A 19442-nucleotide genomic window follows, 5' to 3' on the forward strand; every position below is an offset into this window, starting at 1 on the left:
TAACTCTACGTCTCAATGCACCCTATATACCACAGTATTTATTTTTCCCTTTTTGACCCCTCATTTAGCATCTGGGTTGTGGAAGCATCACTTTTTCCGCCCAGTCAGCAAGAGGCCATTGACCCTCGTACTTTTTCCATCTTCTGTTCTTTTCTACTTCTGCAGATTGTTTGATGGGTACCCTGTATTGTGCATAGCTGGTAGGTAAGGCATAGGATTAAGTCTGCATCTCATCCATTTCCTTTGCTCTGTCACTCTCCCTGCACTCTCTATTGCTTGTGATTGCTTGTACATTTTGAATTGGCATTCCCCCATCATTCCCTTTGTGTACACCCCTATCCCCATCCTGAACATCAAAGTCCTTGATTTCCCTCCCCTCTTGTATGATCCCACTGTAATAATAAATTCCCTCTTGTAGAAATTCATTTTAAATTTGTCTGTGATTGTCATTTCCCTATTGATCCAGTGCTGTTCACACATTAGGTTAGACTGGAAGATTATAATTCCCCAATTAATTGGCTCCTTTCGTCCAGTATGCACCAGTGGTTGTTCAGCCACCCTAATTAAGATAATATTGGTGCATAGCCGAGGGCACGTCCCCCAATTGGAAAGCCAGGTGGCGCAGGCAAACGGTGGTCAGACGGAGGACCTGGGACCACAGGGTAGACCAATTGGTGCTAGCAGTTTCCCAGCAACCCACCATGGTACGAAGTTGTTCATGACCGGTGGCCTCAGGCATGGTAAGTTTGAGGGGAACCAAGGATCCCCCTTGTAGTAGACCCCCGAAACCCATAGCCATAACAATATACTGTGTGTCTATAAATTGACTCCTCCCATGCTCTTCTAGCGGAAGAAAGATGCATAAATACAACCATGAATGCTACACAAGGTAAGCCCTTTTACTCTTTCAAACCCTTCCCAGAGTTCCTGCAAAGCTGTAACGTATATATGTTATATACACACATACATATTGTCGCGTCCGTGGTTGATGAAAACCGACCTCAGACGGATACCCAATCGGTTATTAACTCCGAGGCAGCAGTTCGAAACTTGGCGGGATTATTTTTTACATGCGCGGGAAGGAACCAAACGAAGCCTTACCTGAACGAGAAGCACATGGGGTTTTCTCTGAAACACACAGAACACAGAAACAACACCATTGAAAATGCAACACAAATAGATTTCTTGAAAGTAATGCAAAGAATGAAATAACCGTTGTGATAAAACTAATATTCCTAGTTGAGGTACCTCCACTCAGACTCGTATGCAAACAAGGGAAAAACGAAAGTAAAAATAAATAATGTTTCTGCCAGCCAGCACTTAGCTCTGGTCGCAACAAGGGGCTTGATGCTCGTTGCCTATAACCACCGCACGGGAAGCGCACAAACTGGCACGGAGTCACGCTCCTTGACATCACAACGTGAGGTACTTCTCGTGGCCGGTCCTCCTGTGAGTCCCTTTGCCGTCCCGGGAAGCACAACGCACACCCAGTCCACTACCGATGCCAAATATCTTCCTCGCGATTCTGACTGCCACGATCCGCTCTTGCTCAGTCTTTTTCCACCAGCACACATGAGCCAGCAACCACCCGAGCAAACCGTGACCCAAGACAAAAGAGAGAGAGAGAGCGCGAAGCAACCGTCTCCTTTCCAATTCCATCATGAGTGAGAGCGAGAGGGGGGAGCACCCTCCTTTCTTCCTCACTGACATCACACTCAACCAATCTTGATGTCCCATCGAATCATCCCATCTCCACGACCAATAATCCCCTTCCGGGCAGGGCCTCATGGCCTGCTTTATGCCCAATGATGAAGCTCAGGGCATGGCCTGCCAGTTACGATCCTTCGAGGCGGAGCCAAGCCGTCCTTCGGGATGTTCGGCTGGGCGGGGTTTACTTGCCGGTCGTAATGTCCGGGTACTGTCGGCGATTATGGTTGTTGTTGTTGTTGTAATTGTTGTTGTAATGGCGGCCCTTTTAAGATTAAATAAAACCGTAGGGAAAATTACATGAGGCAGTTACATACTGGGAACTAGATGGTATTCAGAGAATACTTACCCTGTGCAGTCAACTTGTTGTGAGCCAACTCTTCTGCTTTTGAACATTTTTTTTCTTTCATCCAATGTGGCTGCCAGACCACGTGAGCGATGACATCATAAATTTATATTCTGTAATATAATTGTTGCATAGATCGCGCTGAATACATTTCAAACTGATCAGACAAAGTGTTGTCCCTGTCGAATTATGACGTCATAATTATGGCAACAATGACGTCATCGTTCACAACACCTATTCCCCATATGGAGTTCTTTACAATGAGTTATGTTTCATTTTTTCCATGCAGCGGTTTTGTAGATATAGAGATGCAACATTTTTTGTTTTTTCCAAGATGGCGCCTGTACCACATGACCTATGACATCATGATTATCATTAAAATATTCTAAAGGAGGAGGCATTCCTATTGTGAAAACTTTGTGTCAATCAGATCAACAGTTGCTGAAAAAAACATTAATAATGATCGGATGGATAAGTGTTGTATTTGTCGAATTATGACGTCATAACAAAGGCACCAAATACATCATCATTAACATATCTTATTCCCCATGGGGAATAGTTGCCAATGAGCCAGGTCTCAATTTTTCCATGAAGTGGTTTCAGAGATGCGAATTTTTTCCAAGATGGCGCCTGTACCACGTGACCTATGACGTCATAATAATCATTAAAATATTTTACAGGATGAGGCCCTCCTATGGTGAAAATTTCATGTCAATCGGACCAACGGTTGCTGAGAAAATGAATTTTTAAAATGCAGACACAGCACACGTATGCAACTGAATGCTTAACCTTGCTTTTCGCTTTGCGAGTGCAGGGCAATTACCCATAAGCCCTTTTTAAGTAACACAAACCACCCTCCATGTGGTGACATGCAAACACTCTTAAGCTCAATGTTCACCCTGCTTATGTACATCAAAATGGGCTTTCTATGCATCACACTGTCCATGCTAACCTATACATTCTTCCAGTTGTTCGCCGTCCCAGTTGAGCTGACCACTTCTTATCCATTCCAATGAGCCTTCTTTGTCTATCCCCACTCTGTCCAATTCTTTTTTGTATTTTCTTGGTCTTTTGTCATTCTCCCAGTTGTTGGTGTATATTTCTTGATATTACTTTTTATATATTTCTCTTGTCATTTTTGAAAAATTTGGGGCTTTAATTGTTGCTGTTTCATTTTCCTGTGCGACATCTCTATTCGCACCTGTTTTTTAAAATTATTTGCAAGGTGTGTTGGGGATACTTTTTCAGATTGATTGTGTTCATGTTTGTTTGCAAATTGCATACAATAGTCAGTTGAGCATCTCACATACTCAGCTGGTCCTACACTCATCGCTCTTTGCACCTGGTTGTGTTCCATCAGGTGTGTGTGTGTGTGTGTGTGTGTGTGTGTGTGTGTGTGTGTGTGTGTGTGTGTGTGTGTGTGTGTGTGTGTGCATGGCCTTGTGTAGCTTCCCTCGCTTGCCTTATGCAGCTTGCTTTGGAAAGAAGGGCAGAGGAGTAACTATAATGATTACGTCCCAGTTGCAAATGGGGTTAATTGATTCAGTAAGAGCTGATTAGTTGTTTCCTCCAATTATGGGCCACAAACGCGACTCTTTCTCCTCCCTTCCCCACCTCCTCCCGCCCTCCCCTTTTCAGGAGTCTATAATCTGAAATGTTGGGTCAATGTGGTGCTGATGTAGCACAGACATGATGTGCCAAATGGCCTCCTCCTGTGTTAAAGATCTTTACATTTCCTTGTACTTCTGATATTTAATGGGAATCATAGCATCACATGTGATTGTTTTCATATCGTCACAACAGAATGGCAACTTCAATTTGTCATGGTGGTTTATAGACACGACCTGATTGCAGCCGGTAATTTGGACTTGGACCTGTTGCCATATGCTAGAAGTAGACTGCAGCTACATGTCAATCATCCCTTTGTCCACAATCCGTAAAACACTTGTTGATCTATCAGAAATGTATTTTGCATCGTATTATTCCAAGTGTTCTTCAAGGATTGAAAAATGAATATTGTTTTCTTGCAAAATCACACCGAAAGTATCATACAATTACTTCTGTGTGGTCTGTGTAAAACTTTGTGGCTGGATTTCTTTTTCTGCGTGCAGCCATTAGCTGTGGCCATCCAGGAAGCCCAACGCATGGTCGAACAAACGGAGATAATTTCAACCTGGCAGATGCGGTGACCTTCGAATGTGGCGAGGGTTTCCTTCTGCAGGGATCGGTGCACGCACACTGCTTGTACAATGGGCAGTGGAGTGAGCCTTTGCCTACATGCACAGGCAAGTTTGATTTTATGTCTACATGGAGGATGAATCCCAGTAACTGCTTGCAGAATGTAAGAGTGCCCCCATTAGTATACTATAAACATAATTAATTTTACTTCCTGCATTCGTGGTGACTCATCCAAATTGGAACCTTAACTACTACTAAGAAACTACTTCAGCAGAACCGATGCGTTGTATAGCGCTCAGTGCATAGGGCAAGACAAGACAGATAAGTTTTACTTTTATCTACCTTTGAGTTGAGGATCGCATTCATACTCTTGCATAGTTGGCTCATGGTACTCTTCTTCATCTATAATTGCTGCAACAGCCTCCTTAAGGATATTCCTTCAAGGTATTAACATGTATACATAGATATACACAGTATAGCACTATATTTTTCATTGAGTGTTAGTTCATCCAAGAAAGGTTCGTTTGGTTGATTGTTAACCTTTTTTCTGAAAACTTACTCGTCTCGTTTGCATAGAATGACCAAGATCCATTAATTTGTACACATTTCCTTTCCAAAATCAAAATTTTGCTCTCCTAAATTTGTCTTGTACTATCCCATATTCCACACATCCCATTAACCTTTCATCACATGTCTCAAAGTAATCAGGAAAACCATGTTTGGAATGCAATTATTGTACTACCTGTAAATCTCCTGGATTTGGGCCTAATTGCTTCAACACTACGTCATCTGCCTGGCTTAGCAAACAAGAATCCTGCTGGCAGGTGCAGTGATTTTGTCTGTGAAGCTGTTGAACACTAAGAAGCAATTATTTCCAATGTGGACAAATGGAATTTTACGACAGGTAGTCTGCATGGCATGTAACTGTCCTGACAAAGTACATACACTGATTTTCAAACTGCTGAAACCGGTGCACTTTTAAGAGTTCAGTTGAGCGTAGCTCCTCACTTGCTTGAATGTGACGACTCGTGTCGGTAAGATCCAAGTACGACAACTTCAAGGTGTGCACAGCTCGGCAAAAAGTACGAGCACATGTGTGCATTTTAATCAGCAGAGGATTGTTTTTTGTTTTCCTTTTGCTTTGTCATTGATCACCAACATCTTTGAGCCAGTAAAGTATGTGAGCAGCACACAAGTCTGCTTTTGATTTGATATTCATGTTTACTTTTGCACATACAGCATTGTACATCTACAGATACAAATTCGATTGTTAAACGATTGTTATTTGGTTAAGGTCATGTTTAGAAAGGCCATACGCTTTAAGCAGACAGTTTTTAAAATGTTATCCCTCGCCCTTTAAAATCTTCAATGCAAGAAGAGCCGCTATATATAAACAAACTCGATTTTTGAGCATATACCATTTAATGGCCTGCTTTCTAGTTGCAATACTGGCTTGTGTGCCAGTGAAAGTGCAATTAAATCACAGAAATGCTGATTTTATATTTCAGCTGAAAGGTTTTGTTGACATGTATTATTAAGGCCACTCCCGGGCCCCAGAATCCTTATGCCTTATCCTTGCCCTCCTTTACTGTTTTTCTCTCACTTCCTTCTCTTCCCTTTTCCCTCTTAAAATAAATTAACAATTAATTATTCCTCCATCCACATCTCTATCCATGTCATATCTCTCTTCTTTCTCTCCCTCTCTCTCACTCTCTCTCTCTCCCTCTCTCTCTCTCCCTCTCTCCTTCTCTCTCCCTCTCTTTCTCCCTCTCTCTCCCTCTCTCTCCCTCTCTTCTTTCTCTCTCTCTCTCTCTCTCTCTCTCTCTGTCTCTGTCTCTGTCTCTCTCCCCCTCTCTCTCCCTCTCTCTCTCCCTCTCTCTCTCTCCCTCTCTCTCTCTCTCCTGTCTCTGTCTCTCTCCCCCTCTCTCTCCCTCTCTCTCTCTCCCTCTCTCTCTCTCCCTCTCTCTCTCTCCCTCTCTCTCTCTCCCTCTCTCTCTCTCCCTCTCTCTCTCTCCCTCTCTCTCTCTCTCCCTCTCTCTCTCTCTCCCTCCCTCTCTCCTTCTCTCTCCCTCTCTTCTTTCTCTCTCTCCCTCTCTCTCTCTCTCCCTCTCTCTCTCTCCCTCTCTTTCTCCCTCTCTATCCATATATATCTCCATCTCGCTGTCATTGTTTGCGTCTCTGTCTGTCTTTGTCTGCATCTCTCTTTGCCTCTTTCTATCTCTGCCTTACGCCCCTTCCTTTCCACTGCAGTCTACGTATATTGTGTGAAGGTGGCGTTTCAAGTTATGTTGCTGCTTTCATCCGCACCACAGACTTTTCCTTGCATGTTTCACAGGTTGAAGAACATAGAGGAAATAAGCGTAGTGGAGTGGATAAAATGCAAAGCAGAAATTTCTCGGTGGCCTAATTTCTGCTAAAAGCTGGCAGACAGCACAAATAAAATCACGGACGTACATACATTGAATGTCATGTGAAGTGTCAAACCAATATTTGATCTTGTTGAGATCAAAAGTTAATGATGACACTTCTGTCTGTCTGTCGCTGAGGTAAAAAAAAAAAAGTTTTTAGTCATTCAAAAACTTCTACAGAAAGCTGGCACGAAAACTTCATGGATTGTTTATGTATGAAAAGTTCAGCATAAACCTCAAAGCACTGTTTGCTGAAACTCTGCTCAGGCAAAGGATGAAACGAATGGAGCATCATGTGAAATATATGGCAAACTATCATGAAAAATGTCAGATAGCCGTAAGATGCTCAATAGATATTCCAATCAAAAAGCGTTGAATGTAAGCTTGGATACTTGGCAATTGCACAAGCTTTGGAAACACACAGTGGGACATAGCTGACCTCTACAGTTAAAATGCAGAGTTTTTCATCAATCGTTGATTCTTCGCCCATTTTGACTGATAAATAAATAAATCGAACAGATGTCGGAGACAATGAAGTTTACGAATCTAAGAATCCCAGAAATCATAGAGTAGTTCTGTACCAAGCAGGATTCAGAAAAGCTTTGCATGGCATTGCACGTCGCATGCTGTGCAAGAACTCTTGCTTCACTGCTTCAACCAGCATATTCACCTTTGATATACTCAGTCGTTGTTCAATTCAAGGGCTGGTAGGATAGCTTCGAGGTATGTGCACTTGCCTCTGCCCTGTCTCGCCTGGTTTTGAGTCTCGTCGGAGCTATAAACCTTCATCCTGGTGTTTCACATGCAGGGTGAGGCTTCAGTGTGTGTAGTACTGCCCATATGCCCGCATTAGTTGATGGATGTTAAATATCCCACGTCCTTCACTAAGAGTAGCCTCATCAAGTTACAAATTTCTGCATGGACTGTGGGTAGCAATGGCCTGGTCTTCTTAGACACTCCTTTAATTACATGTCAAACTGATTCCTATTTCCGAGTGTGATTGTTTTCTGGGCAGCAGCTCCTCTACTGTAAATAAATGCAGATTCCCATGTTGTAACCACAATCTCCCTCTCTCCTCTTCCTCCTCACCCCTCTCCCCACCTCTCTCCCTGTCCCTATATAGCGTCCAACTAAATGCATTCAAAATGGCTGTTAGAATGCATTATTGCCAATAAAACGCCAATATTCATCCAATTTTCTCACCTTTTGCTGTGACTGAGTCTTAAACCATCTCAGCCACTAGGAAAAATAAAATCAGATTGTGAATTACAGTTCAGATAAAGCTGTCATTGAGTCTGAATGAACTTTCTCTTGCAGGCCTTCATTTCATTTAAAATGCGTTTTTGTCTAAATATACTAATTTACGTCCAATTTTCTTCCCGTCCTTTGCACCGGAGTCTTAAACCATCTTAGCGACTATGAAAAATGAAATGAGATGGTGAATTAGAGTTGAGATAAAGCTGCGAGAGAGTCAGAAAGCATGAGCCTTACAAAACAGACTGACCAGGCCTTCAGAGCTATGAGGAGCAAACAAAGTGGTAGAGATTTGTTTTTGAAACCCCTCCCTGAAAAGGTGAAGTCTCTCCCTGAATGGGTGAAGCCCCAACCCTCAACGCGTGCAACCCCTGCCTTAATGGGTGACGCCCCTTGCTCAACGAGGGAAGCCCCACCCTGAAAGACCGACTGAGACACTGGAGGAGACGATTATTAGTGTCAATACTAGTGGAGCACCCGTAGGAAACCCACGGGAATCCTGTAGACATGTATGACCTTTGGACATCTTTCGTTACTGCACATAATTAGTTAGTTGCAGCACATAGAGTTTTCCATAATGGGTACTGGCAATTCTTCAGATCCACAAATATGTAATCTACACAATTTATTTACTTCACCTAATATGTGAATACATGTCCATTGTCCATGCACATGTGAATACAGTTTGTGACGTGAAATGTGTAATTCCACGTAATATGACTTAAAGACCCCAACTCTACCCCAACTCTACCCCACCTCGTACCCCTCTCTCCTCTCCTTCCTCCCTCCCCCTCCCCGCATCGCCCGACCAGATATGCAGGGTGCTTCAAAAAAATGTCAACACTTATATAGGACTACAGTATATATCTCAGAAGTGTTAACATTTTTTTTGAAGCACCCTGTGTTCAAAATGCCTATTTAATTTAAATGCTCTCCACCTCTCTCCTCTCTCTCCCTCTCTTTCTTCAACCCTCTCCCCACTCCCCCCTCCCCCACACACATTTCCCGATATCATGCCATACCAGTCAAAACATCAAGTTGAAATGCTCTCCTTTCTCTCCTCTTCTGACTTCCCTTTCTCTCCTCTTCACTCTCTCCCCCTCCCCGAATAGCGCACAACCAGACACATTCAAAACAGCTATTTAAATGCTCCCCCCTCTCCACTCACCCCTCCGCTTCCCTCCCCCTTCACATCATGCCAGACCAGTCAAAATGGCTATTGAAATACTCTCCCTCCTCTCCCATCTCTTCCCCCCCCCCTCTCTCTCCCCATCCCTCTCTACTCCCTCACCCACTCTACGCATCATCAGTCCACCAGATCATCATCATCATCATCATCATCATCACCACCACCACCAGACCAGATCTCGCCAGACCAGATTCATTCAAAATGGTTATTAAAATGCTCTCTCCCATCTCGCTTCCCTCCTGCACCCTCCTCTATCTCCCGCCCCCCCCCCCCCCCACGTTCTCCTTCTCCTGCTCATAAAAGTGAAAGGGAATTCTTGAATGGATCACTACATATTTAGGTAGAAGGTTGTAGACAGCATCCGCTCAGGGTAGTACTACTGTTCTGGCTTCGGAGCGTTAAAGTTGTGCCCGGAACCATCTTACACTCTCCGTGTCATGATTGCTGGTCTTACTTTCTGTCTCACTCAAACTTTAGCTTCCGGGCTAGCTTTAATCTATCTTTCATGCAAACAATCCCTGGTGTTGGGCTAGCGGCTAGGGTGCCGGCTTTAGGATACCTAGGATCCTGGGTTCGAATCTCGGTCGATCGCCGAATTAATGCCAGGGGGGTTGACTCAGCCTGTCATCCTTCCGAGGTCGGCTAATTGAGTACCAGTTCACTGGTAATTCCCTGTTTGTCGTTGAAGGCGGCAAAAAGGGTTGGCGTCAGGAAGGGCATCCGGCCGTAAAACATTGCTTCAAAAAGGGGACCAAAAAACAACAACTACCACGGTCCCCGAAAAGGCCAACCCCCGCTTTGCGGGGAAAAATGGCCTCTAAACGGTGGTTTTATGCAAACAAACACCATATACTTTTCATCATACACTTTTCTTACTCATTTTCACTCCTCACCTTTACATTCTCTCTCTCTCTCTTTTATTTAGCTTTCTTCTCTTTTTCAAAATGCTTTTTTTTTTTTTACTTCCTCAAAAACTTTTAATTTCTCTCTCTCAAAAACTCTCTCTCTTTCTTCACTTTTCCATCAACGAAGCTACTGTATTTTATTTAAGGCCTGGCCTCGATGAAGACTATATAGTCCCTGCCTGCAGCCTTCAACATTAAAGAAAAAAAATTAAAATCACGTCGCCACAATCGCCATGTTTGAAATTGTATTACTTGGAACCACGGAGGTATATAATATGGAGAGCCAATTGGCCACCTCGCAGCATTAACCGCCGTGAAGCCACCGGAAATAGTCTGGCGGCCATATTGGGAAGCCGATTGTTTTGTAAACAAAGCCTGTCAAAGCAAAGGCGTGGCGCACTGATGATGCAGCTGGAGCGAATTTTAGGACCGCCGACTATTTAATTAATATAGAATACTAATATTTGAACTGATATTCGGGCTCAGAATCCCGTTCTTTAAGGAAATGGTGTTCATTAAGTTTGAAGTTGATTCTAGACGCATTTTTCCTGGGGAATCCAATGGTTTAGAGCTTGTTTGAAAAAAAAGTGCCCAAAATGACCGCTCGGTGTTCTTTATCGTCCTTCTCATGACCCAATCACCCACTAGTAGGAATAAGAATCCTGACATGTTACACCCCTGTTTAACTCCTGTCTTCACCTTGAACCATTCTGTTTCACCTTGGTCGACGACCGCACATTGAAAGTCTTGGTAAAGGGCTTTTACAAGGTTCACTAATTTTCCAGGTATGCTGTATTTCTTCATTATGACCCAGACTTTCTCTGGGCAAGGAGTCGAAAGCTTTCTAGAAATCTATAAAATTGAGGTACATCGTCGTTTGCCATTCTTTGGCTTGTTCTATAATGTTCCTCAATATAAAGATCTGATTTGTTGTCATGTTATATGATGTTACTTAATTCAGTCATTATATTGTAACTAAGATGTGTATGTTTCTATTACCGAGATGTTAGAAACCAGTCACATAAATGACATGAAACGCTGTCATGTAGTTAACCCACACAATTCTTGGGTTTCGGAAGTTTTTGCTATTCATAACATACAAGACTTACATGTTGCAATGGAACGTTCAGCAGGACATGGTAATTGTTACATGAATAATGGAGCGGAGATATAGACATCTCATGCAACACATCTTTTACAGTTTAAATATTTACATGAAGTGTTGGTGAACTCGCCATATCAGACAAAGGGCAACCCACTTGCCGACTTGATGTCATGTCGCATCAAGAGGCGCTTATATGCGGCAACAAACTGCCGGGCCGTTGGGTTATTCCCACTTCCACATGCAATGCGGACCGCTCCAAAGAAAAGTTCAATGTGGTCTTGGCTCATTTTGTACGTGAGCAGGTATCGCAGGGGAGATGAGGCAGGTTTGACATATGTGAAATACAAAATTTTGACACACTCTATGCAGATCATGAAACCAATGAAGGGGGTTTTCAAACGCGTATTGGTCATAACTTGACCATTCATGTTTTTGATGTTGGACAAGTAACTGTAGGCAGTATCCAGGAATGGCAGGAAAAGTCCTTCTCGTGATGTCATGAGTGGTGCCTTGTAGTTTCGTGCCAATGGATTGCGAGAATTTAGAATGTCAAACAGTTTGTCCAATGTTTCAATGTATTGGCAGGTAGCCTCACTGCCCTGAAATTCTGATAGTTGCAAAGTGTCCCTGCAAAACCGAATTGCATCTGCCACACTAGTGCTCAATGTCTGAGCGGCTGTGTCCACCTTCATGACATTGCTCTTCCACTCGATGTGTTTCCGGGAGAGCTTATTTCCCAGACGCAAGCCTTCCCTCTTCTGCAGATCAAAGAGTGCCTGGATGTATTTCCACGCGATGACTTTTTTGTTGCCATCCTCCATCATTTTCATGGATCCAAGACAGTTTCTTGCAAGTTTAAGCATGTGACATGCATCGAGTACTTCGAGTACTTCGGCTTCAGTCGGACGGTTTGACCAGTCCTGTCGAAGTCACTCTCATTGAAGTGATCACTGCACAGAACTGTGGTGCCTGGGGTGGGGTAGAAGGACTCCCTTCTCAGGGCAGATGTCCATCGAGAGCACAAGTTCTTATCCTTTGGAAACCTTGAAACAAAATACATTGTGGTCACAAAATGTGGTTGCGGGTGTTACGTGGTCCCCTCGGTGAATACCTGGTCCCAGTGACCCCCGGACCGTGAGAGGAACTTCGCCAGAAAGCTGTATTATATATGCGCTTTCGCCACGCAAGCCATATGAATTTCACCCCAGAGACAACTGACGTTCAAGGATATATTTCTATGGTAATGATACCAAACAATTTCAATGACACAACCATCAACAATATTTCAAGAACACAACCACGGAGATTTTCCCCGAGCAATCAACAATACATAATCATCACCAATTCCCAATTCACAATCAATTCCCTATGATTAAGATGGCCATCTTATACAGGTGTGTCCCGGTGAGTACTCACACCCCCTTTCGGTCTCTGCTCCTCACAATGTCTCTCGTCTCCGCACACGGGCGGTTGAACGAACCCCGGGCGGACGTGCTCCAAACGTGCCGTCTCGTACCGGGGACAGCTGCTGCAGCGCCCCTCCTTGCCAAGCAACGGGGCAAAATCCAGCGCGGCTTCCAACGCGCGCGAGGCCCCAAAGTGCGACCCGTACGCGTCCTTGTAGACGGGGCAAAACCAAGCGCGGTTTGCAACGCGCGCGTGGCCCAGCGTGCGACCGCTTGGTTCCGTGCACGAACTCACGGGGACTTGACGGGTCAAAAGGTAGTTACGCGTCCAGGTAACTCCTCTCGCCAAACGGGTTTCGGAACGCCTCTGTTTTCCACGCAGCGCGAGGTCGATTCCACCTTTTGTCGTCGCGGGGCGAGGAAGATCAAGAAGAATCCTCGTCCTGTTCCCTCGTGTCTTTTCTTCTTCCGTTTCCGGTCACTTCTGTTTCCGGCCACTCCCTCAGAAGGGCTCCTGACCCTCCAACCACAACAACTACACAACAACTTAATATACTACACACGGATAAGCAAAGACCTGAATGGTAATTCACATAAATATGTAACACGGGTCAAAACCTCAGAGGGCAGTCAAAACATCCGAGTCAAAACGACTCCATATCAAAATAATATTTTGAGTTTCATATGTATAGTTAAATACAACTTCATCTGCTAATGTTTGCCATGTGTCGGACTTTCGTACCTTCCACAAGTAACCCCCATTTGCTCTTTCTGCTCACGAGTGACACAGGAGGGCATGGAAACCCTGACAGTAGTAGACTGGACAATTAAGTTAAGCTCATCACAAATTAAATCACTTGACAATGATCACGAGCTGACGAGTCAATCTCGATACTTCAATCTGAATCAATGAATGAGTCAATCAGACATCAGTCTGACATACTCACATAGCCCTAGTGAATACACAATACAGTTATATTTGAGATCTGTGTCGTATTGCACACCCTGCGCGTGGTCTAACATCATCAAATTCAAACACAGTGTTCAAACTTCATTGAAACTACATTGAAACTTAATTACCTAGCCCCACCACCGTGACCACGCCAAAAACTGAAAAAGCAGAACACCCGCGATCGCGGTTTGTCACTTACTTGTGAAATGTGCATGTGGAGGCCTTCCCTGAGGTATTTGTGCAGTCAAATGCAACACACTGTGGCATTTTGAAACAGCGCGTTCACAAATAAGACTCCTTACAGTCGGTAAGCATCCAAAATGAATCAGAAATTGTGAGATCAGCTGATTGTGAGATCAAACACGGACGCAGACACAATCGGCTTCCCAATATGGCAGCCAAGCAACTTCCGCTAGCTTCAGCCGACAGCCGTCATTGGCTCTCCAGGTTTATTATATACCTCCGTGCTTGGAACCTCCTTGTCATTTACTCATCAATGAAGAAATAACTCAATATTCTGTTGTATTTTTTGTCACTTACTCTCTCTAAAAGTAAATAAATAAAATAAAATACACTTCCATCAACAGCATGATTTCCACTTAATTCCCTCATTCCTCTTCTTCCTCACCCCCATTTCTACAGCAAAAAACATTTCATATAACTTTAAAGAACACAGGATCAATTAGTAAATAGAAAAGAAGAATTACAAATATTGTATTTCATCGTCCACGTATTCGATTTATTACGTACAAAGTTTTTTGATGTATTGTTTAAATATATACAGTAGTTGGAAAAGAGTTACCTCACCTCAAATAAACTTTTTATAATATATACCCTGGAATATGAAACTATATAATTAATTCGACTACAGTTTGACCCATACCTTCAATTTTAGTCGAAAGGGGCTTTTCATGTCAAGCATGTAATGAAATGCATCATTAGCTTGAAAAAATTAATTTAGACCTTGTAGCGGCTGCCGCTGGGGTTTCACAATCGCCTTGCACCTATCAAGGACGCGGAGCGATCACCATGCCGGGCTCGTCCAGGACGCCTGGGCAGGCCCGCGCTCAACTTGCCAGGCCTCGGTCGGGACGCCCGGGCATGCCCGGGCATGCCCGGGCAGGCTCGCCCTCAACTTGCCAGGCCGCAGCCAGGACGCTGGGCCACACCCCCTGGCGCCGGGCCTGGGCAAACCCCCTGGGTTAATAGATATATATTGCTGACCGATAAACGGGTTTTCAGAGTGCCTGAGTGTTTGATTTCAATAAAGCAACTCAGATGAATTCCAGCTTTTTGTCGCGTCCATTCTTCTGATCGACGTGGGAGCCCCAGCTCCTTCATTGGTGACCTATCGACATGGACACGGCAGTCGCCCTTAAACTGCCTACCTTCTGGGAGGCTCACGCTGCGGTTTGGTTCGCACAGGCGGAGTCCCTGTTCGCCCTGCGAGGCATCACGGCCGACGACACCCGCTTCCACCATGTGGTAGCTGCGCTCGGGTCGGCTACCGCAGCCCGCGCCCTGAGCCTCCTCGAAAGCCCGCCAGCCGCTGACAAATACGGCGCGATTAAGCAGCTTCTCCTCGATGCTTTCGCCCTCCCATCGGCTGAACGCGCACGGCGCCTGCTCGAACTGCCTGAGCTCGGCGACACGCGCCCTTCCGAGCGCATGGACTACATGCTTTCACTGCTCGGCGAGCACTCTCCGGCATTCCTGTTCCGGGAGCTGTTCCTCCGTCAGCTGCCTAACCCGGTACGCCTCGCCCTGGCAAGCACGACGATCACAGATCCCCGGGCCCTTGCCAGAGAAGCCGACAAGATCTCCGCTGCAGGACGGCGCATCGCAGCGGCAACATGGGACCCACCGCCGTCCGACGCAACAACCATGGCGCCCGAGCACCCGGCACGGTCGACGGCCGAACTGCCGACGCAATTGGCGGCCGCTCTACCGTGCCGACCACCTCCACCCGACCAAGCGTGGTGTTACTATCATGCCAGGTTCGGACAAAAGGCCCGGACATGCCGACCCCCGTGCACCTTCGGCAGGCCGGGAAACGGCCGGGCCGGCGTTCTTTACCAGCCATGAGCGCCGGCCATACGGGCAACTTACTGTTCATCACGGATACAGCGTCCGGACGGCGCTTCCTGTGCGACACCGGCGCCCAACTGAGCGTCATACCCGCCTCTGACCAGGACAGGCAATCCGCGGTTTGCGGCCCCTCCTTAGTTGCGGCCAACGGATCGACTATCCGCACCTTCGGCCCGCGCAACGTCACCCTCTGCTTCGGCGGCCAACGCTTTGCTTGGACGTTTGTAACCGCCAACGTGCCCGTGGCTCTGCTAGGCGCCGACTTCCTCTGCGCACACGGACTGCTGGTGGACGTCCAACGGCGTCGTTTAATCAACGCTGAAACCTTCAGCTCCCTGGTATGCACATTGAGCAGCTCCGCGCCGACCGAGCTGGCATGCACCGTCCCGGCGGCGAACGAGTTTGCTCGCCTGCTCACGGAGTTCCCGGCCCTCACGCGGCCGACGTTTTCGGCCGTCGCAGTACGGCATGGGATCGAGCACCACATACCAACCACGGGCCCGCCGGTCTATGCCAGGGCCCGCCGCCTCGACCCAGCCAAGCTCGCCGTAGCGAAGGCCGAATTCGACGCGTTGGAGCACCTCGGCATCGTGCGGCGCTCCGATAGCGCGTGGGCCTCGCCACTGCACATCGTGCCAAAGCCGGGGGGTGGATGGCGCCCGTGTGGCGACTACCGCCGTCTGAATGACGCTACCACCCCCGACAGGTACCCGATCCCGCATATCCAAGACTTCTCCGCCCGTCTGGCGGGACGGGTCATTTTTTCGAAAATTGATCTCATACGGGGATATCACCAGGTACCTGTCAGGGCGGCCGACGTCCCTAAAACGGCAGTCATCATGCCGTTCGGCTTATTCGAATTCTTGCGGATGCCGTTTGGTCTCAAGAACGCGGCTCAGGCGTTCCAGCGCTTGATGGACGGCGTGCTGCGTGACCTGCCGTTCCTTTTCGTTTACCTGGACGACATCCTCGTCGCCAGCACGTCCCGGGCCGAGCACCTCCTCCACCTCCGAACACTGTTCGGGCGCCTCAGCGAGCACGGCCTCATCGTCAACCCGGCCAAATGCCACTTCGGCACGACGGCCGTTGATTTTTTGGGCCACCACATCACCAAGAACGGGGCCGTGCCGCTGCCAACCAAGGTCGAGGCCATCACCACGTTCCCGCGTCCCCGCACCATAAAGGCCCTGCAGGAATTCCTGGGAATGGTGAATTTTTATCACCGCTTCGTGCCCCGCGCTGCTCACCTCATGCGGCCCCTCTACGAAGCCCTCCGGGGCAAGCCGGCCAAGCACGACATCGTCTGGTCCGCAGCAATGGATGCGGCCTTCCAAAGCTCAAAGCGGGCCCTCGCCGACGCAACACTGCTCGCTCACCCGGTGCTCAACGCTCCCATCGCCCTCACCACGGATGCCTCCGACTACGCGGTGGGCGCCGTCCATGAGCAATGGGTGAACGGGGTTTGGCAGCCACTCGCTTTTTTCAGCCGGCAGCTCCGGCCGAACGAGCTCAAATACAGCACGTTTGACCGGGAGCTCCTCGGTCTACACCTGGCCGACCGCCATTTCCGCCACCTCCTGGAGGGCCGACCTTTCACGGCGTTCGTCGACCACAAGCCGTTGATTTACGCCATGGCCAAGGTCACGGAGCCATGGTCGGCCCGCCAACAGCGCCACCTCTCCGCTGTGTCGGAGTTTACCACGCACATCCGGCACGTCGCCGGCAAAAACAACGCCGTGGCCGACTGTCTGTCCCGGGCCAGCGCGAACGCGGTCCACCTGGGCGTGGATTTTGCGCTTATGGCGGCGGACCAAACCACCGACACCACGGTGCAAGCCCTCCGGGCGGCGGACACGGGCCTCCGCCTGGCCGACATCCCCTGCGCGGACACTGTCCTGCTCTGCGACGTCTCCCAAGGCCAGCCTCGCCCCATCGTGCCCGTCACCTGGCAACGCCGCATCTTCGCCTCCCTCCACGGCCTTTCCCACCCGGGCCGGAAAGCTTCCCAGAAGCTGGTGTCGGCGCGTTTCGTCTGGCACGGCCTTCGTCGGGACGTCCGCGATTGGACCAGCGCCTGCACGGCCTGTCAACGGGCCAAGGTCCACCGACACACCCAGGCCCCGCTGGCACCTTTCACCGTGCCCGAACGACGTTTCGACCACGTCAACGTGGATCTGGTGGGCCCCCTCCCCCCGTCACGGGGGTTCACACACCTGCTCACCATGGTGGACAGGACCACCAGGTGGCCGGAGGCCGTTCCCCTCGTCTCCACCACCACCGCCGACGTGGCGCAGGCTTTCATCGCCACCTGGGTCGCCCGCTTCGGCGCACCGGCGGACATCTCGTCAGACCGCGGACCACAGTTCACCTCCGAGCTGTGGGGCGCGGTCGCCCGCAACCTGGGGGTCAAGCTCCACCGTACTACGGCCTACCACCCCCAAGCAAACGGGTTGTGCGAGCGATTCCACCGCTCCATGAAGGCCGCGCTCATGGCCGGCCTTCAAGACGGCGGTTGGGCCGACCGGCTGCCGTGGGTCCTTTTGGGCCTTCGCACGGCCCCCAAGGAGGACCTCCAGGCATCCACCGCCGAGCTGGTCTATGGCCAGGTGCTACGCGTCCCGGGCGAATTCGTGCCCGACGCTACCAGTCCCTGGTCCGCAGCTCACCAGCGCTCGGACCTCCAGGAGGCCGCCCGACGGTTTGCCCCCGTGCCGACATCCCACCACGGTGACCCCCGGTCCTACGTCCCCCCAGCACTCCGCACAGCGGAGTATGTTTTTGTGCGTCACGACGCACATCGGTGGCCACTCCAGCCGCCGTACGACGGGCCCTTCCGGGTGCTGCGACGGGACGACAAGTCGTTCGTCATCGACATCGGCGGCAGGTCGGACCGGATTGCAGTGGACCGCCTCAAGCCGGCGCACGTGGACGTCGACCACCCACCACGGGTGGCCCTTCCGCCGCGGCGAGGCCGCCCCCCGTCCACGGGGCCCCCCACTCGACCACCCACCACCTCACCGGACCCCCTCCCACGACCCGCCAGGGGTCGCTTCGGCCGGGTCATCAGGACCCCCCTCAAGTTGACCCTGCCGGTGCAAGTCGATTCTGGGGGGACGTGTGTAGCGGCTGCCGCTGGGGTTTCACAATCGCCTTGCACCTATCAAGGACGCGGAGCGATCACCATGCCGGGCTCGTCCAGGACGCCTGGGCAGGCCCGCGCTCAACTTGCCAGGCCTCGGTCGGGACGCCCGGGCATGCCCGGGCATGCCCGGGCAGGCTCGCCCTCAACTTGCCAGGCCGCAGCCAGGACGCTGGGCCACACCCCCTGGCGCCGGGCCTGGGCAAACCCCCTGGGTTAATAGATATATATTGCTGACCGATAAACGGGTTTTCAGAGTGCCTGAGTGTTTGATTTCAATAAAGCAACTCAGATGAATTCCAGCTTTTTGTCGCGTCCATTCTTCTGATCGACGTGGGAGCCCCAGCTCCTTCAACCTATTTATTTGTAAAAGTCTGCCACGGCCTACGCAGCTTTGAGGCCTCAAACCACACCCAATTTTTTAACATTCATAAAAACAAAACCCAGAGGCCCCACAAACACACCACTTACCTTATTCTTATCAGGAAACACTAATCTCTCCAAATATCCGCACGTATTGTGACTCAGATGAACACAGCACCGATGGTTCATGTACACCAGAGGCCTGTGGAACCTGCGAACTGACATGGCAAACAAAATGGCAGTGATTTGATGTTGAAGCCCTGCCCGGAACAGCAGAAGCCCCTCCCTGAATGGGGGAAGCCCCACCCTGAGCAGACAGACAGACTGGAGGAGAGTATTATAGTGTATGTATATGTATGTGTGTGTGTGTGTGTGTGTGTATGCGTGTGTGTGTGTATATGT

The 19442-nt window shown here is 48.7% G+C and overlaps 1 protein-coding gene across 1 annotated transcript in view; it reads left to right on the forward strand.

Moving 5' to 3' along the window:
- Positions 1 to 19442, forward strand: part of LOC137422386 (CUB and sushi domain-containing protein 3) — a 1172941-nt gene that overhangs the window by 1010611 nt on the left and 142888 nt on the right. The window contains 1 exon segment of the mRNA XM_078772588.1: positions 4165 to 4338. Within this exon segment, the coding sequence (XP_078628714.1) occupies positions 4165 to 4338 (174 nt within the window).

This window comes from Myxine glutinosa, chromosome 2 (genome assembly GCF_964187855.1).
Source record: "Myxine glutinosa chromosome 2, kmMyxGlut1.1, whole genome shotgun sequence".
NCBI lineage: Eukaryota > Metazoa > Chordata > Myxini > Myxiniformes > Myxinidae > Myxine > Myxine glutinosa.